Source organism: Notechis scutatus, chromosome 6, assembly GCF_049901735.1.
Source record: "Notechis scutatus isolate UNSWTSFEM ecotype Mainland chromosome 6, rNotScu1.2, whole genome shotgun sequence".
Taxonomy (NCBI): domain Eukaryota; kingdom Metazoa; phylum Chordata; class Lepidosauria; order Squamata; family Elapidae; genus Notechis; species Notechis scutatus.
Window position 1 is genome coordinate 32,052,112 of NC_142014.1, and position 19,932 is coordinate 32,072,043.

Genomic DNA, 19,932 nt, shown 5'->3' on the forward strand with positions numbered 1-19,932 from the left:
AAGCGAGACACGCGTTGTCAGCTTTGTCCCATTTTTGCGACCTTTCCGACCGCAGGCATTAAGCAAATCACCACCGTTGTTCAGTTAGCAACGCCAGTCGTTAAGCAAATCTGACTTCCCCATTTACTTTGCTGGTCGGAAGGTCGCCAAAGGGATCCCACAATCCCCGAGGATGCTGTGACTGTCGTAAATGCGAGTCAGTTGTCAAGCATCCCGACCGTGGGAATGGTGCAACGGTCGTTAAGTGTGAAAAACGGGCATAAGTCATTTTTTTTCAGTGCCACTGTAAACTAAACGAACGGTTGCAAGTCGAGGACCGCCAGTACGAGCTTCCTGCTTGCAAAGGGCTCGCGGCGTTCACTAAACGAACGGTGCAAGTCGAGCACCGCCTGCACTGAGCTGCGGAGCTTGCCAAGGGAGAGGAAGGGCCCATCCTGAGAGAAGGGGGGGGTTACCTGAGAAAACGGGCTACCCGGTCTTCTCTCACCTCCCCCTCTCCGCGCTTGGGTGCCGTTGGTTCGGTCCCGGCGCCCTCTAGCGGGAATGGGGAGGCGCGACGTCCTCCTCCCGCTCGTCGCGCCGCTTAAGACGTCACCGGTCACGTGGGCGGAGGCCGGCAGCCTCCCGAGCGGCGAGGAGGCCGGAGGCGGGGTAGGGGAGTTGCTGCAGCCTGCCTGCCTGCCTGCCTGCCAGCCCCGCGGAGCCCGGAGCCCGCCTCCGCCAGCATGGGCAGTGAGTGGAGGGGCCGGGCCGGGCGGGGGTCCCCCTCCTCACCGTTCCTCTCCCCCCCCCGGTGGCCCCCGGGCTCATTCCGGGCTATGGGTCCCCTCGGGGGAGAGAGGGAGGGAGGAGAAGGAAGGAAGGAAGGGGGGAAAGGGAAAAGGAAGGAAAAGGAAGGCAGGAGGGAGGAGAAAAAAGGAGGGAAGGGGGAAAGGAAGGAGGGAATGGGAAGGAGGAAAAAGGGAGGAAGGAAGCGGGGAAGGCAAAGAAGGAGGAGGAAAGGAGGGAGGGAGGAAGGAAGGAAGGAAGGAAGGAAAGGAAAAGAAGGGAATGGGAAGGAAGGAGAGAGAAGCAAGGAGGGAGAAAGGGAAGAGGAAGGAAGGAAGGTGAAAGGGGGAAAGAAAGGAGGGAAGGGGAAGGAAGAAGAAGGAGGGGGACAGGAGGGAAGGGGAGGGAGGAACGAAGGGGAAAAGGGAGGGAGGGAGGAAAAGAAGGGAATGCGAAGGAGGAGGGAGGGAGGGGAAAAAGGAGGGACCGGGATTGAAGGAAGAAGAGGAAGGAAGGAGAGATGGAAAAGAGGGGAGAAGGAAGGAGGAAAAGGGGAGGGATGGAAGAAACGGGGGGGGAGGGTACCCAGGACATTGCAGGGCTGGGATCAGGGGCTCCTTAGGGGGGTTGCAAAGTTGAAGCCTGCCCCCTGCCCCCATCATGCAGTGCATTGCTGATATTTCATCCCCCCCCTGCAAGGCTTGTGGCTTGTGGGAGGGTTGCTTGGTGACACCCCACCCCACGTATGGTTTTTGTAGTTGCATATGTACCTGCTGTTGGCATGGAGAGGTGGGCTGAGAGATACTTGGGAGTAGAGTTGCCTTCCTCCCTTATTTCCTTCCCACTTTTCCTTCCTTCCTATTCCTCCTTCTTTTCTCCTCCTTCCTTCCTTCCTCCCTTCCTTATTTCCCCTCCCTTCCTCTCCTTTTCCCTCCTTCTTATCTTTTTCTCCCTTCCTCCCTCCCTCCTTCCTCTCCTTCATTTTTCCCTCCTTCCTTCTTTTTCCCTTCTTCCTCCCTCCCTCCTTCCTTTTCTTTCCTTCCTCCTTCCTCTCCTCCCTTCCTTATTCCCCCTTCCTCTTCTTCCTTCTCTCTTTCCCTCTTTCCTCTCTTCCCCTTCTCTCCTTCCTTTTTTCCCTCCCTCCCTCCTCTCCTTTCTTCCTCTCCTTTTCTTCCTCCTTCCTCTCCTCCCTTCCTTATTCCCCTTCCTCTTCCCTCCTTCCCTCTCTCTTTCCTCCCAACCTTCTTCCTTTTCTGTTCCCTCCTGATATGGCAGCCACTGCTGCCACTTAAAGTGTCACCCCTGGATTAGCCCTGGTACAAACCTGCCCAGGCCCGATATTGGAGTCATTGCCTCCAAAACCCATCCCCCCAAAAGGCCAATGGACCTTCCTTTTTCTTTCTTTCTTTCTTTCTTTCTTTTTCTTTTTTGTCCTTCTCTCCTCTCCTACCTGCACATGAGGTTGGTCCATGCTCCGAGGGAGATGCAAAATACGACGACGTTTGCTCAGGTTCTGGTGATGATAAACATGGTTGTATGAGGTGCCACGTCTTGAGCGAACTTTGCCAGTAGGAAGTATGTCAAGTGTCTGTTTGGTAGAGATCATGTCACAATTCACTATAAATCAAATGGTTGCACGGATTTGTAGTTGCACGACTGGCCTTAGGAAAATACACCTGCTTTTAAATCTGTGGATGTTGCAGGATCTATCTAGAGATAATAGGTGCTTGTTAAATGCACGACTTCAAATTATTATGAAGGCCAATTCAGGGAGGTAAAATAGGGTTTTCTAGATATTTTAAAAACTATAATACAATAAACTGCAACCAACAATTGTGGATTCTAGGAGTTTTAATGTCTAGCCTTTGATGGGCTCCACAATTTTGCACACAAAACACTCTTGTGTTTTATCTTTTCCTCAAAGCTGAAATAAGGTTAGGAAAAGTTTGCTTTTTCTTAAACATAGCAATAATGTTGCACTTAGGTATTTGTTCCTTAAAGCTAGCCAATACTTTGGCTCATAAGTTTTCATTAAACACAGTCCATAAATGCACAAATATCTTGTGCATTGTTCTGGTGAGAGGGACAATTTGTGCAGAAATATTTATTTGGGTAAATAAAAGAGAAATAATAAAATGAGAAAATTGCTTTGGATGTGACTAATCATAAAAGAGCATTTAACTGCTAGTGATGCAGGCTTTCTTGTATGCATATATATATTTAAATAAAAGACCATTTCTTATACAGGTAATCCTTGACTTAACAACAGACCAAAGTTACAGTGGCACTGGAAAAAAAGTTATTTATGACCATTTCTCACACTTATGACCATTGCAGCATTCCCCACGGTCGTGTGATTTATTTTCGGATGTTTGTAAACTGACTCAAAATTTAGGGGCTCCGTTGTGGATTTATCTATGAGTTCTTCCAAATGATACTCAACATTGACACAGCCCCCTTGTGTGTCATAGGCATTAAAGTGAGACAAATATTTGCAGGCAGTTAAAGGAAGTTCTCTTGACAATACTTTGCATGTTCTGTACTTTTATTCTCACCTCGCCGTAATGTATGTTGTGCCTTTTTTTTTTAATCTTTTAACAGTCAAATTTCTGGAACTCATTAAGCCCTTCTGTGCTGTTTTACCCGAAATCCAGAAGCCTGAAAGGAAAGTAAGTGCCGTGACTTTTCTTCTGCAAGATTCACGGAAGGCATTTTTAAAGTCTTAAAATTCTAGGAAATCAGGTTCTTAAAGAGAAGACGTGGGAAATTTGAGTGCTGTCTGTAATTTTCAAATATAAATGAGATTGTGGAAATTTGGGTAGATAATGTTAAGTATGTCTGAAGGTAAATTCCGCTTATTTGGCTGAGACTTATTTCCGAGTCTGTGTGCAAACAGATTTCACTAAACATCCATTAAGACCATTGGATGAAGTATTTCCCTTTAGTCATGCATGGAAAAAAGGACTTAATTTACAGTATCCCAGCGGTAAGATAGGGAAGCTCTTAATATTTGCTTTTGAAGTCCTTGGTGTTTTCTGAGCTTCCTTGTATTCTTACAGACATCTCATTACCAAAGTAGGTAAGATCATCAGTGTCGAAGCGAGTGGGGTTTGCACTATTGATAATGAGCAAGCCCCAGTGAGAACAAGGCCCATTCTCTCCTAGCACTGGTGATGTTACTTAGTTGGGTAGTGAAAGTTCTGCTATAAAAATAAAATAAAACCAAGCTCAGAGAATGGACTAAGGAACCCACAATTCAGTCCTGAGCTATAAATAATTCTCTTCTATCAGTACTTCCTTTTGACTCTGTGTACTTGTGAAAGTAAAAAAAACGATTCAACTAGCACAACACGTTTGTCCCCTCAAGTCCTAACCCATCATTGGCCTTACTTTTTGAACCTCAGCTGTCTCTACTGTATCTGATAATTCCATATAATTAAGTACAAGTTCATTTTGTGAATATTATAACATGGTGATGTGGTTGTCCCAAGGGTCCTTCTTTTCAAGAGGCAACTGGACTTTCTGGTTTTTCTTTTGAAGACGTTTCCCTTCTCATCCCAGAAGCTTCTTCAGCTCTGACTGTGTTATGGTTTGCCGGCAGCAGGTGCGGACGGCTGAGGTCTCAGAGAGTGAGGATTTGGATGAAGGGCCCCCGTGTGATGCAGGGATAGGGCCAGGACCATCAGGGAGTGGAGCGCTGCCTTCGGAGTTGTGGAGGCTGGCAGCATTGAGGAAGAGGTCCCTGAGGAGCCTGTGCCCGGTGCCTGCAGGGCTGCTCGAAGGAAAGAGCAGATGCAGTAGCAGGAGCGACTCAGGAGTAAGGCTGCAAGCTGATGGCCCCTCCCTGAAGAGATAAAAGCCAGCTGAGAAACCGGAGTTATTTGCAGGAAGCAAAGAAGTTTTTGCACTCAAGCCTTGTGGATGTTCGGATTCTCTTGGTTGGTGTTTGGAGACTCTTTGTGTTTGAACTATTTCTTGGCAACTTTATCTAGTGTTCTTGGCAGCCTTGCACCACCTTGGCAAGGCTCGTTCTTATCAGAGACAATAAGTTTGAAACAGCCTTTTAACCAGGAAGGAACAGAATTCGTAAAGAATCATTAAAAGGTTTTGCTGTTACCTCTGTTTCGTGTTTGTTTCCTTGGAACAAGGCTTGGGTCAGAACAAACTGGATGGTGGGAAAGGGAAAGGATTTATACTCCTTGCAGACAGTTGGTCATTTGCATCCTTTAAGAGGGTTGTTGAGGCCACTTGGAGGTTTACCTGTATCCCTGGAGTCACCTGAATGGTGCAAATGGGTGTGGAGCCTTCTTGGAACTGCTGAAAGGACTGTGTTGTAGACTGGAGGTAGATGATGTCGTATCCCTCCCCGTCTATTGAGAGGGCTGTTCAATTTTGACCTAGATGGCCTCTTGGACCCCCTCTTTCAAACCAGCTGTCTTCTCAGTCCGAAATGATGACATGATCATTCATCTGATGACACACAATAAACCTCCAAGTGGCCTCAATGACCCTCTAAAAGGATGCAAATGACCAGCTGTCTGCAAGGAATATAAATCCTCCCCTTCCTCACCATCCAGTCAGAGCTGAAGAAGCTTCTCAGATGAGAAGCAAAATGTCTTCAAAGAAGAACAAGGAAGTCCAGTTGCCTCTTGGCATGAATGACTGAGAATCTCCATGGACATGGAGATGTGGTTCTTTTGTTTTTTCATCTTGCTATCCTAAACAATTTATATTGGTTAACTTGGTTTTATTTTACAGATTCAGTTCAGAGAGAAAGTTTTATGGACAGCTATCACCCTCTTCATTTTTTTAGTATGCTGCCAGGTAAGAATTGACCTCAATGATAGGCCAAGATCCTTTAAATGCTCACCTTCTATCAGACTAACGTATAGTCTGCCTGATGTTCCAAGATAATCGATAGGGCTGGAGGTTGTACGTTCTGCTGCAGAAGTCCTTTGACATTCATAAAGGCAGTCCTTGACTTAACGACCACAATTGAGCGCCATATTTTTGTGGTTAAGTGAGTTTTGCCTTTCTCACCCTGGTTGCTAAGTGAATCCCTGCCATTGGTAAGTTAGTCACCCAGTCGTGAAGCGAATCTGACTTTGCTGGTCAGAAGGTACCAAAATGGGATCACTTGACTCCCCCCCTCCCCCCCACCGGGCACACCGCAACCGTCATAAATGTGAGTCAGTTGCCAAGAGTCCGAATTTTGATCATGTGATCATGGGGATGCCTCAAAGATCGTAAGTGTGAAAAATGGTCATGTCATTTATTCCGGCGCCGTTGTAACTTTGAATGAACTAAACAAACTGTTGTAAGCTGGTATATACTATCCGTATATACCAACATTCATAGAAGTGTGGTTGCTGATAAAGAACCAGAAAGGGCATAAATGTGTCCAGGAGATTTGGGCCACTGATTCTTCATGTGTGGTTGCACACTCGCACTCTCGTGCCAGCACCCAGAAGGCAGTGCGCGCTCCCCGTGCCCCCTATGCATGCGCGAGCAATCCCCACCCACCCCCTTACCTGCACTGGCCTCCCAGAGGCTTGAGGAGGGCTTCTGCAGGCTTTGAAGGCCGAAAACTAGGCCCATTTCGTCACTTCCGGTATTTTCAGAAAAACAAGTGACGAAACAGGGCTAGTTTTTGGCCTGCAAAACCTGCAGAAGTTTTCCTCAAGTCTTTGGGAGGCTGAAAAAGGCCTCAAACCAGCCAAAAATCAGGTGTGAAGCGCGCGCATGCACAGTGAGGTAAGTTTGCTTGCAGCTCGTGTGCTGGCACAAATGGCTGTGCGTGCCATAGGTTCGCCATCACGGGAGTAGGGGAATTGAGGATTAGGAGAAATCATTTGGACCTGTCTTATATTTCGTATTTGCCACCAAAAAAGGCACCAGGTCTTATTTTGGGGGGATGTCCTCCACTGACACATCTCACTTATGTGCGTCACCCCTGGCCTCCTTTTCTCTGTCAGAGGCCTTCAGGAACTTCTTCTTCTGCAGCCAGCAAGGCTTTCCTGAAGGCCTCTGCAGCTGATAAGAGAGCTCAGGATCGATCCAGAGCTTTGTTATCAGCTCCAGCGGTCTTGAGGAAAGCCGGGCAGGTGTCGGGGTGTGTGAGGCCTGGCTACACCTGTCCAAAGTGAAGTAGTAGGGCAGCTCCACCCCCCCATCCCCAGCCTACCTTAATTTTTACCCATCCACTCTGGAGTGAGTGGGATCTTAATTAGGGCTTATTTTGGGGTGTAGGGCTTATATTGGGTGCACGTGGAAAAATCTAAGCTAGGACTTACTTTCAGGGTAGGTCATATTTTTGGAGAAACAGGATATTAAATAGATGTATTAACCTCTAAGCTACGGGGTCTCCTCATTTTGTTGTCTATACCAGGGGAAAGATTAAGTGGTTTGTTTCTTTTTTAATTTTAACTTTATACAGGTAATCCTCAACTTACAACCAGTTTGCTTTAGGACAGTTCAAAATTACAATTTCCAGCAAAAAAAAAAACCTGCCCATGCAGAAGAATGTATCTGTTTAACGTTCATGAGATTTGCTTAACCACCTTGTGGTTTGCATAGCAACTGCTGTGAAAGCTGTCGTAAAATTGAGTCCACCCACGTGGTGCTGCAGTGTACAACCACAATGACGTACGACTCAAATTCTGGGCTCCTCTCGGGTGTAAGTCGAGGAATACCTGCACTGACGGTGTGCATCCTTGAAGAATCTCCCATCAAAAAATGGTGTGGACTTTTTTTTGCCCAGAACGACTCCGTGTTTGTATGCGCCATTCTCAAAAATCACCTCTGTCTTCTATTTTCATTCATGCTTAATATTGTTCCGACTCTTGTAGATACCATTATTTGGAATCATGTCCTCGGACTCCGCCGATCCCTTCTACTGGATGAGAGTCATCCTCGCATCAAACAGGGGTTGGTGGGCTTCATTCTACTGTCTAGTCTACGTCTAGTTTGATGAAAAGAAGGACTGGGGAGGGGACAGGATAGCAGTGTTCCAATATCTCAGGGGCTGCCCCAAAGAAGAGGCTATTCTCCAAAGCACCAGAGGGCAGGACAAGAAGCAACTATGGGTGGAAATTCATCAAGGAGAGAAGCAACCTGGAATTAAGGAGACAGGACAATTAATTTGTGGAACAGCTTGCCACCAGAAGTTGCGGGGGCTTCATCACTGGAGGTTTTTAAAAAGAGACTGGACAGCCACTTGTCTGAAATTGTTGGACTAGAAGTCCTCTGGTCCCTTCTGACTCTGTTATTCTGTTATGCTGTCTTCCTTCCTTCCTTCCTTCCTTCCTTCCTTCCTTCCTTCCTTCCTTCCTTCCTTCCTTCCTTCCTTCCTTCCTTCCTTCCTTCCTTCCTTCCTTCCTTCCTTCCTTCCTTCCTTCCCCATCACTGGAGGTTAGGGACAACCACTTGTCTGAAATGGTGTAGGGACTCCTGCCTGAGCAAAGGGTTGGACTAGAAGACCTCCAAGGTCCCTTCCAATTCTATTATGCTGTTTTCCTTCCTTCCTTCCTGCATCCATCCCTCCATCCATCTCTTTTTTCTTCCTTCTTTTCTTCATCTATCTCTTTTTTCTTCATCCATCCCTCCCTTTCCTTCTTTCCTCCCTCCCTCCCTCCCTCCTTCCTTCCCTTCCTTCTTTCCTTCCTTTCCTTCCTCCCTCCCTCCTTCCTTCCTTCCTTCCTTCCTTCCTTCCTTCCTTCCTTCCTTCCTTCCTTCCTTCCTTCCTTCCTTCCTTATCACTGGAGGTTTTTAAGAAGCAACTGGACAGCCACTTGTCTGAAATGGTATAGGGTTTCCTGCCTGAGCAGGGGGTTGGACTAGATGACCTCCAAGGTCCCTTCCGATTCTGTTTATTCTACGCTCCCTTTCTGATCTGCCACCGTCTCCTTTGCTTACCAAATTTGATGGCTTAGATTTTGGCGGGGGGAGTAAACCCTCATTCGTCTTTAGATTTTAAGTCGTGGGAGTGCAACGTAGGCGGTCCTCGCCTTACACATTTATGTTGCCAGCTGGGGAAATCCGTTTAAGGGGGTTTCGCCCCGTCTTGCGACTTTCCTCACCACGAATCGCTACGGTTTTTAAATCGGTAACTCGGCTGTTAAGTGAGTCCAGCTTCCCCAGGGATTTTGCTTGGCAGAAGGTCTCAAAAATGGGGATCGCGCAACCTTGGGACACCGCAACGGTCGTAAGTACGAACCAGTTGCCAAGCGTCTGATATTTTAATCCCAGGGATGCTCAAACCGTCGGTAAACGTGAAAAACAGCCCCAAGTCCCCTCCTTTTTTCCCCCAGTGCCGTCGTAACTTTGAACGGCCACTAAATGGACTATAGTCAGTCGACTACCTGAAACCATGAACTCTCATAGGAGCAAGGAGAATCAAAATCTAGAGCAGTGTATCTCAACTTTGGCAACATTAAGAGGAGTGGGCTTCAACTCCCAGAATTCCCCAGGCTGGGGGCATTCTGGGAGTTGAAGTCCACCCCTCTTAACGTCACCATGGATATAGGGATAGCCTCATTGGAAAGGGACACCGCGAATTGGCCCCTCGATGGGATGTTTAAGGACATAATTCAGATTTTTTTTCCCCCCGTGCAAAACACGATGTATTAAAGATCCATTTCCTTGTTTCTCTCCCTTCCATCCCTTCTTCTATAGGCACTTTAATGGAGTTGGGCATCTCTCCCATCGTGACCTCCGGACTCATTATGCAGCTCCTGGCTGGAGCCAAAATCATTGAAGTGGGGGACACGCCAAAAGACCGAGCTCTCTTCAACGGCGCTCAGAAGTGTGAGCATTCATTCCGGGCCCTGGATGGAACCACCTTCCCCTTAGCAAATGCATCAAATGAACTACTTAAGCCTGTGTGGTTGTAGCAAGGGGGAGCCATTGTGGGGTGCTTGGTGCTCCCTGATCTTGGTGGATTTTCTTGCAGATGTTTCATGCCCCAGCTACGTAACATCTTCAGTGTTAGGAGGGAGTGGGATTTGCAGAGCGGAAGAGGAGCAGGAGCAGAAGAATGACTGTGGGGTCCTTGGTGCTCTCTGATTTTGGTGGTTTTCTTGCAGATGTTTCATGGCCCAACTAGATAATATCTCCAGTGCTAGAAGGGTTTCCTCTCTGTTTATCACACCACTCCTTTCTAGCAGTGACGATGTTACCTAGTTGGGCCATGAAACATCTGCACAAAACACTCAAGCTCAGAGATCACTAAGGACCTTTCCCTCCTTCCTCCTCCTCTCCACAAACCCCACTCCCTTCTAGCACTGATGATGCTACCCAGTTGTCAGGATTCCGGCAGTTCCCCCCATTTAAATCCTGAGCCTCGAGCCAAACTTTCAAAACTTAAAAAGGATTTATTGGGAGTTAACATGCCAGCGCTGCCTGGGTGTAGCCGACTCTGAGGCACATCATTCATTGTCACCCTTGACCCTGGTTTTCCCCCATCCCGCTGGATGTATTATACTTCATATTCTCCAATGGGACACATCTGTAGCTTAAGTATTATCAGTCATGCTCTCCAGTTAGAATTTTGCACGGCAGAAACTTCAGTCACCTAGTTACTATCTTTGAAAACATTTATGGAATGAAGTTTCAATTTCCAAGCTGCCACACTGCTCCCCCCTCCCTTTCTGTTGGCAACTCGTAACACAACCCGAGAAATATTTTGTGAGTTGACACCAGTCAGGTTATGAAACGTCTGCAAGAAAACCACCAAACTCATTAGAGAGCACCAAGGACCCCAACACTCCCATCCTGCGCTACTCTTACTCTCTTCTCCAGGATCATAAACTCTCTTGTTTTCCTCTTCCAGTGTTCGGAATGATTATCACGATTGGCCAGGCCATTGTGTACGTCATGACGGGGATGTACGGGGATGCCTCTGAGATGGGGGCCGGGATCTGCCTTCTGATTATCATCCAGGTAGGTCCATCAATCACACAGGTGGCACGAAATCCACAGTTGGGTATCTTGCCTGAGTCTTCTCCGAAATCCTTAAACACAGTAGCCAGTTTGTAAACTTCAGTATAGCAGAAGGAAAGCGTCGATATTTTGAATTAATTGAATTGGGTTTGCTTCCCCCAGACCCAAATAAATTAATTCTATCCGTCCTTTGTAAGGTATCAATCAGCCAAGAGACCAGTGGCATTAAAAAGAAAAATAAATTCAAAGTAGCCTAACCTTTGGGTTAAAACCTAGAAATATACGCCAGAATTTTGTGATACAGGAATCCTTAAGAGTAGTGTAAAATTGTTCTTTTTTACATTTTACAAGTTATAATGGGCTACTGAAGAGCAAAGGATTAGATCTCCACCAAAAACAAAAGAACAAAAGAAAGGAGAGGTAGTTAAGAAGTTGTTTTGCCAACCTAGAGGAAAATTATTTTCTCAACCCCAGGAAAAACTATTTCCCCAAGGAACTTCTGGAATTAACAAAACTTGGTTTCCATAATCAAAGTTTCCAAGTGTTTAGACTGCTGGGTACCTGGCCTGCTGCTCTGGTCTCAGAAGCCAAGCAAATCAGATGAACCTTTGAATGGAAAATACAGGAAAGGCCGGGAAATTGAAAAATAAATACAATTATGAAAGCGACAGGAGGGCCCTATGGCCATAAGCCAAGAGAGAGGCTCCTCATGGGTCGAATTGAACTTGGCCACATGAATTGCAGGCAGTCCTCGGCTTAGCGCCACAATTGAGCCACCCAATTTCTGTTGAGACATGTGCCAAGTGTGCTTTGCCCCATTTTAGACCTTTCTTGTGAGTAACCCGGTTGTTAAGCGAATCTGGCTTCCCCATTGCTTGTCAGAAGGTCGTAAAAGGGGATCACGTGGCCTTGGGGACACAGCCATCCTCCTCCTCCATACAGCCCTCCCTTCTAGCACTGATGAGGTTACCTAGTTGGGTCCTGAAACGTCCGCAAGAAAACAACCAAGCTCAGAGAGCACCAAGGACTTCAAACTCTTCCTCCTCCTCTCCTCCTTTCTTCTAGCACTGATGACATTCCCTGGTTGGGTCATGAAAAGTCTGAAAGAAAAGCACCCAGCTCAGAGAACACTAAGGACCACACAGTCCTCCTCCCTCCTCCTCCTCCTCTCTATGCTGATGATGTTAACTTGTTGGGTCATGAAATGTCTGCAAGAAAACTACCCAGCTCAGAGAGCACCAAGGAGCCCTCTTCCCCCCTCCTCTTCTTCTTCCTCCCCCTCCTCCCTTATAGCACTGATGAGGTTACCTAGTTGGGTCCTGAAATGTCTGCAAGAAACCCAGCTCAGAGAGCACCAAGGACCCCACAATTCAACCCTGAATTGCAAATATATTCCCTTCTGTAACTATTTCACCTTTGTCAGATCTAAAACTCAAAGTTGCATCCTTCGCCCAACATGTGCCTGGTGTTTGTTTGAGCTCCAGTTCTGGGGAAACGGTCGTAGCAATGATCCTAGGCATCTGAATTTTGATCATGTGACCACGGAATGCTACAGAAAGCGTAAGCGTGAAAAACGGTCCTAAGTCCCCTTTTTTCAGGGCCATTTTTAAACTTCAACCAGTCACTAAGTGAAACTGTCGTAAGTCGAGGACTACCTGCGTTCAGTGCAAGTCAAAGATTTGGCTGTTCTCAGTCCTTCGCCTAATTCAGGGCTTCAGTAGCCAACCGCCCCAAAGTTGACAGGGCAAGCAAAGGCCATGGCTGTGGCAGCCTGGAGGGAGAAGGAAGGTGTTTTACTTCTGGGGCAAAGAGTGAGGGGTTTTTTCGGGGGGGCACAGAGTTATGGACCTTTTTGGAATTCCCCCCCTCCCCCTCCACAGTTGTTTGTTGCTGGCTTGATAGTCCTGCTGCTTGATGAGCTTCTGCAGAAGGGCTACGGCCTGGGATCCGGCATTTCCCTCTTCATTGCCACCAACATCTGTGAGACCATAGTTTGGAAGGCCTTTAGCCCCACCACCATAAACACGGGCAGAGGTACAGTACTTTCTCCTCTCGGCTTGATCGGTTGCATGCTTTGTCGGCCTCTCACGGGGAGCAGCCTAGAACCGGACACGAGAGGTGGCTCTAGATCGGGGGGGAGTGTTCCGAACTGCATTCTAGAGGACCCTACACACTGCATTCGAGGAGACCCTAAAAACTGCATTTAGAGAATCCTACAAACTTACATTCTAGAGGACCCTACAAACTATGTCCTAAAGGACTCTACAAACTGCACATACAGAACCCTACAAACTGTGTTCTAGATGACCCTACAAACTGTGTTCTAGACAACTCCACAAACTGTTCTAGATGACCCTACAAACTGTTCTAGGAGACTCTACAAACTGTTTAGAGAACCTACAATCTGTTCTACATGACCCTACAAGCTATGTTCTAGGGGACTCTATAAACTGAGTTCTAGAGAACCCTACACTTCCAGCAGAACATAAGGGTTCCCTGAGAAGCTAAGGTCAATACCCCCCCGCCAAATTCACTGCTGTCATGTCACCCCAGTCCTTCTTTTCATCAAACTAGACATACCCAGTTCCTGTAACCGTTCATCGTATGTTTTTTACCCTCTTAATCATCTTGGTTGCTCTTCTCTACTCTCTTTGTGATCTGAGATCCTTGTAATCTGAAAGCCCATTTCTCCTTCCCCTTCACTTTTCCTTCCCAGGGAACAAGGAGAAGATCCCTTCAGTGGTGCTTTCCACACCCCGGTTCCTTCAGAGGGCCAAGCTGTCCCTTATCTGCCCACTGGCCTGCGTGCATTTCTTCCTCCTCTCTCTCTCTCTCTCTCTCTCTCTCTCTCTGATATTACCAAAGACCATTGCACAAGTAATACGTCAGGGGCGTTAGAGTAGGGGGAGGGGTGTTAGAGTAGGGGGTGCCTTTTCATGATGCTGAGGAAGTGGGTGTTCTCACCTAGGCTTCCTGAAATCACAAAGCAGACTCCTTGTCCCGATAAAACCCCCTTTTTATTAGGCTAATGTGAATTCCTATCCTTCACATCCAACAAAGTCCTGGCAAATAGGCTTTCAAGGGTGAATTTACAACCACAGACCTTTATCAGGCTTGGAGAGCTACCAGGCTGATAGCTTCCAAACGCCACTCTGTAGCAGACAATACTTGGCAAGGAGTCATAAACAAATCTTCATACTAATTAAACGAACTAATTGTCTCCTGCAAACCCCACTCCCCTTTTGCTCCTCTTTATTCCCTAAGGGAGGGACCATTCATCGTCCACCTGGGCCTTTACTCCAGAGTCGACCCTTGTTCCTCAGCTGTTCCCTTCTCCTGGCAGCTCTGCGCATGCGCACCCTGGGAACAGGCTCCAGCTGTTCTTCTTCCCCACTGATCTCCGACTCCAAAGGCAGCTGATAACTGTCAGACGTCCCTGGCCCCATCTTTGCCTCTGACATAGAGCCTTCTTCAGAGCCTTTCCCAGACTCCGGGACCGGTCCATGTCCCTACCCAACCTCTTCACTGTCCGAGTCTGCCGCCAGCTCCACTAGCTGCTGGTGGGCCACAACAATGGGCATCCCCAAAGGAACACCTGCCTTGATACCCCACTTCGGCTTCTAAGTGCTCTCTCGTCATTTGGAAGAATTTGCATGCATGTTGAGCCTCGTTTCTTCACTAGGAAAAGAGCCTTGGGGTTTGCATGAAATTTTGCTTAGTGAATCTCAAATAAAAGAGTTCCTTTAAGACTTTAGCACAATTCGTTTTAAATTTAACCACGTCCGTTTCACTGAATAATTACAACACCCCGTGGCAGGTAGTCCTCGACTTACGACCACAACGGAGCTCGAAATTGCCGCTGAGCGAGGCCTTGGTTAAAGTGAGCTTTAGCCCCGTTTTTAGAACCTACCTGGGCACCGCTGTTAAGTGAATCACTGCAGCTGTTAAGGTGGTTCAGCGAATCCGGCCTCTGCAATGATTTTGCCGATTCGAAAGATCGCCCAAAGGGATCGCGGGACGCTGCGACCATCATAACTACGAGTCAGTTGCCGAGCATCTGAATATCAATCACCTGGCCATCATCAGTGTGAAAAACGGTCCTAAATCCCTTTTTCTGGAGCCGTCGTAACTTCGGGCGGTGACTAAGCCAGCTGTTGTAAGTCGAGGATGGCCTGTAATTCCCCCTTTTGTTGTTGTTCCATTTCTTTCTTGAATGCTGCATGAGTTCCCTTTGGCTGTTTTTTTGCGTTGCTCGTACGCCAGAGTTGGTCACCATGCCTGCGACCTGATTTGGGACGGATTTTTTGTTGGATTCCCTCCAGGTACGGAATTCGAGGGCGCCGTCATTGCCTTGTTCCACCTCTTGGCCACGCGCACTGACAAAGTCCGCGCTCTGCGGGAAGCCTTTTACCGCCAGAACTTGCCAAATCTCATGAACCTCATCGCGACCGTCTTTGTGTTTGCCGTAGTCATATACTTTCAGGTAAGCACACCTGTGGGGAGGCTAGGTCAAAAGAAGCTGAAATCTCTACAGAATTTTGTCTGGTGCCATTGTCTGAATCACGGAGATAGAATTTTACCATGTTTACCCCAAAATAAGACCCTGTCTTATATATTTTTTCCCACCAAAAAAGGCACCAGGTCTTATTTTGGGGGAATGCCATCCACTGACTAATCTCACTTGCGCGCATCGCCCCTGGCCTCCTTTTTGCTGTTCGAGGCCTTCAGGAACTTCTGTGGCTGGCAAGGCTTTCCTCAAGGCCTCTGAGGCCAATAACAGAGCTCTGGATCGATCCAGAGCTTTGTTCTCAGCTCCAGAGGCCTTCAGGAAAGCCTTGCTGGCTTCAGAAGAAATGGGCCGGCCAGGCAGGTGTTGGGGTGTGCGAGGCCTGTCTACAACTGTCCAAAGCTAAGTAGTAGGGCAGCTCCACCCCCTCTATCCCCACTCTAGCTTAATTTTTACCTGTCCACTCTGGAGTGGGCGGGATCTTAATTAGGACTTATTTTGGGGGTAGGGCTTATATTGGGCACACATGTAAAAATCAAGCTAGGACTTACTTTCAGAATAGGTTGCATTTTTGGGAAAACGGGGTAGCTGGCTGGGGAAAGAGACAAAACACTCCAGATTTCAGATTTATTTATTTTTAATCCTGGCTGCTTCTAATCCTTAACATGAGGAAGGATTTGATATAAAGTTTGCAGCTTCATTGCGGGATCTTCCGGGCTCCGTCCTCCAGGAGGAGAAATCCACTGGTCTAAAATCCTGAAGACCTTCTCCATTTCTGCAGCTTCGAAACGGAGAGATCCCGCTTGCCAGTTGTGATCCTTTTTTCCTCCCTTTCTTCCCCGCAGGGATTCCGAGTTGATCTCCCGATCAAGTCTGCACGTTACCGGGGTCAATACAGCAGCTACCCCATCAAGCTCTTTTATACCTCCAACATCCCCATTATCCTCCAGTCCGCCTTAGTGTCCAACCTCTATGTCATTTCCCAGATGCTGTCTGTGCGCTTCAGTGGCAACTTCCTGGTCAATTTACTCGGCCAGTGGGCGGTGAGTAGCCAGCTCTTCCTATAAGGCAGACTTCAGCCCTCAGCCTAACGACCACAATCAAGCTCCCCGCCCACTTCTGTCACTTAGCGAGACATCAGTTCAGTAAGTTTTGTGTGGCTTTTCTTGCCATTGTTGTTAAGGGAATCACTGCAGTCATCCAGTGACTCTCATGGTCGTTAAACAAATCAGGATGCCTCCCTTTGAGTTGGTTGAAGGGGATCGTGTGACCCCCGACACAGCAATCATCATAAATATGAGTCAGTTGCCAAGCATTTGATTTTTGATCATGTGACCACATGGATGCTGCAAGTGTGAAAAACGGTCATAAGTCACTTTTTTCAGTGCTGTTGTAACTTTGAACAGCCACTAAATGAACTATTGTAACTATTGTAAGTCGACTTACAGCTGTTCGTTTAGTGACCGTTCAAAGTTATGATGACACTGAAAGAGGAGGCTTCCATGACTGTTTTTCACACCTACGATCATTGAAGTATCCTCATGGTCGTCGTACTCAAATTCCGTCCTAGGACAACAGACTCGACGGTCCCAGATCCCCTTTTGCGATCTTTCTGACCAGCAAACTCAACGGTGGGGGAAGACAGATTGGCTTAATGACTGCACAATTCCGGTAACACAGGTGGCAAAAAGGCTTGCAAAACGGGGCAAAAACTCAACACGTCAACATAGGGCTCCATTGCGGTCGTAAGTCAAGGACTGTATGCTCTTTGCGGTCTGCAGAGGGGTGTGTGTGTGTGTGATGACTCAGGGAGTGGCACAAAGGCAACACAAGTCAGATAAGCAATAAGAGTCCTTTTATTATCTCCAACTTTGCCCCCAATGCCCAGGTTACCTTCTGGCTGGAGAAAAAATTCTCCCAGGAACAGCCTTTGGCTGCAGAGAATCAAGTCCGAAACATGGTAAACACAAACTGTAACTTAAAATCCAATCAAGGCAAACTGAGGTAATTAGTTTGGCAGGGCAGGAGCAAGAATTTCAGACTTGAAAACAGGCGAAACTCACATGGTTGGGAAGATGCCAGGAAGACAGATAAGCCACAACAATACCAGCAGCCTGCTGCACGCAGCTTCCCTTTTTAAACACTGTATTCCCAGCTGCAGCTAATGAAGGGACTCAGGGCCCTTTCCTCCCCCATAAGTCACACAACCCACATTGCTCTCTTCTCTGTTTCTCCCTGCGTGTCCTAGGATGAAGAGGGGGTGGGCCTGGGTCTTCCTCTGAATGTCCAGCCGGACTTTACCCTTCCCCAGTTTCCTCCATAGCCAACTGAGCCACACTCCCGCTTCCTGTCAGCTGTTCGTCGTCTTCCTTGGATTCAGACTCCGACAGAGGCATGACAGTGTGTGTTTGTGATGTTTTCCACACTCTCCTTCCTTCCTTCCCAGGACGTTAGCGGAGGCGGCCCAGCACGCTCCTATCCGGTGGGGGGTCTCTGCTATTACCTCTCCCCCCCGGAATCCATGGGGGCCATCTTTGAGGATCCGGTCCACGTGATCGTGTACATTATATTTATGCTGGGCTCTTGTGCCTTTTTCTCCAAGACATGGATCGAAGTGTCTGGATCTTCTGCCAAAGACGTAGGTGGATTTCTCTCTCTCTCTCCCTCCTCCTACGCCCCACCCCCACTCCACGGCACCTGCTCCCCGGGTTCTCCCTCGAGGAAGCCACACCTGGCATCCTCCCTTCTGACACCTGGGTATTTCTGCAGGTCGCCAAGCAGCTGAAAGAGCAGCAGATGGTAATGAGAGGGCACCGAGACACATCCATGGTTCACGAATTAAACCGGTAAGGAGACCCCCAAATAGGTCATCTAGAGGAGGGGTCCTTGGTCCGCCCTCTGAGCTAGGTGGTTTTCTTGCAGATGTTTTATTACCCAACTAGGCAACAACATCAGTGCTAGTGATAAAACGTCTGCAAGAAAGCAAACCAGCTGAGAGAATACCAAGGACCCCATAGACGACGACGACTTCTTCTTCTTCTCCTCCTCCTCCTCCTCCTCCTCCTCCTCCTCCTCCTCCTCCTCCTCCTCCTCCTCCTCGCAAACCCCACTCCCTTCTAGCACTGATGATGTTATCTAGTTGAGTAATTAAATGTCTGCAAGAAAACAACCAAGCACAGAGAGCATCAAGGACCCCATAGTCTTTTTCCTCCACCTCCTCCTCCTCTCCCTTCTAGCACTGATGATGTTACCTAGTTTGATAATTAAATGTCTGCAAGAAAACCAGTAACCTCGGGGGGAGGCCCTAAGGAACCCACCATCCTTCCCCTGCCCCTCCTCCTCGCTTAGCCACAGAAATTTGGGGCTCAATTGTGGTCGTAAGTCAAGGGCAAGCCTTAAAGGCGGTTATAAAAAGATAAATAAAACAACTTTAGGAAATGTGGAACTTTCAGGCACATGTGGCGACAATGCAACTTGCTTGACTAACCTAGATTTCACTCTCCCTGCCGAACGAAACGTCAGGAACTGCAGGCACAACGACTGAAAAGGGAGCAGATTTGAATTAAAAGGCATTTCGTTCCTCTTTTCCATTTAGGTACATCCCGACAGCAGCTGCCTTCGGAGGCTTGTGTATCGGGGCGCTCTCGGTCCTGGCTGATTTCCTGGGCGCCATCGGCTCCGGCACTGGGATTCTGCTGGCAGTCACAATCATTTATCAATATTTTGAGATCTTTGTCAAAGAACAGGCCGAAGTTGGAGGCGTGGGGGCTTTGTTTTTCTAAACAGGCCAGCATTCTCCTGGCTTGTGACAAAAGGAGGGAAACGTCCTTTGACCTCATCTGAATTCAATAATGCCATTTTAATTTATTTATTTTTGTTCCCCCTTCTTTTCAAAATGAGTCACCCCATTTGTTCATCAATGGGCTTGTGCACAGCTTCAGAGCTGGCTGCCTTAAAAGAATCAACGTTTACATTGTCTTGGTTTAAAGATATATACTAATAATAATCCAAACATATTTCTCTCTCTCTCTCTCTCTCTCTCCCTCTCTCTCTCTCTCTCCTCCCTCTCTCCCTTTCTCTCTCGTGGCCTGTAATGTTGGAAAACAACCCGAGGGAAGAATGGTGGGTGGCCATTGCATTGCACATGTGCACACTCAGTGGGCGTGCAAATCAATCTATACCTGTCTTGTTGCCCATTGCAAAGAGTTCCGGCTTGTTCCAAACGGCTTAGAGCTTGTTTCAAAAAAAAAAAAAAAAAGATTCCTTTTCCTTCCTTGAAATCTATATTTTATCACAAATTGCTTTTATACACACACACACACACACACACACACACACACAAAGGAAAAATACAACCCACCCACCCCTCCCTTGCAATTGAAGCCCCTCTTTGGAGCAGACATCTCAACCCACCCAACCTGATTCTGAAATTGACGCCGAGGGTGGGAGATTGTGTCGACGTTGTGAGCCTGGGCCTTTCTGACTGGGGGTCAAGGAGGGAAGAGAGACCCTAAGTTGCTTGAAACGTCACCCTGGTGTCTCTTTGTTCCAAAGTCAATTAAAACAAAAACCAACCCACAGCTGAGAAAAGTTGTTGGTCTTTGAGGGGCTTGTGTTGACCGGACACCGAGCCTTTGTCGTGCTTCTTAGCAGCATCGTAGCCGGTGTAAAAACATCAGACATTAAAAGTTATTTAATTAAAAGCTCATCCTTGCTGT

The 19,932-nt window shown here is 47.6% G+C and overlaps 1 protein-coding gene across 2 annotated transcripts; it reads left to right on the top strand.

The window, feature by feature from the left end:
* The first annotated feature begins 569 nt into the window (after positions 1-569).
* SEC61A2 (SEC61 translocon subunit alpha 2) lies at positions 570-19,919 on the top strand. Of its 2 annotated transcripts, XM_026667850.2 has the most exons (12): positions 570-732; positions 3,370-3,437; positions 5,527-5,592; positions 7,617-7,695; positions 9,442-9,573; positions 10,598-10,707; positions 12,588-12,741; positions 15,030-15,190; positions 16,060-16,257; positions 17,661-17,852; positions 17,984-18,060; positions 18,810-19,919. In XM_026667850.2, exons 1-12 carry the CDS (start codon positions 726-728, stop codon positions 18,994-18,996), a joined length of 1,431 nt encoding a protein of 476 aa, XP_026523635.1. In that variant the 5' UTR covers positions 570-725; the 3' UTR covers positions 18,997-19,919. The 2 variants fall into 2 exon arrangements, with proteins under 2 accessions (XP_026523635.1, XP_087824021.1); XM_087967895.1 differs by lacking the exons at positions 10,598-10,707; positions 12,588-12,741.
* The last annotated feature ends 13 nt before the right edge of the window (positions 19,920-19,932 follow it).

Excerpts from the sequence above, each read along its gene's own strand:
- SEC61A2 (XM_026667850.2), top strand. Across the intron at positions 10,708-12,587 it reads GCCTTCTGATTATCATCCAG|TTGTTTGTTGCTGGCTTGAT; the intron begins GTAGGTCCATCA and ends CCCCCTCCACAG. Across the intron at positions 18,061-18,809 it reads ATGGTTCACGAATTAAACCG|GTACATCCCGACAGCAGCTG; the intron begins GTAAGGAGACCC and ends TTTTCCATTTAG.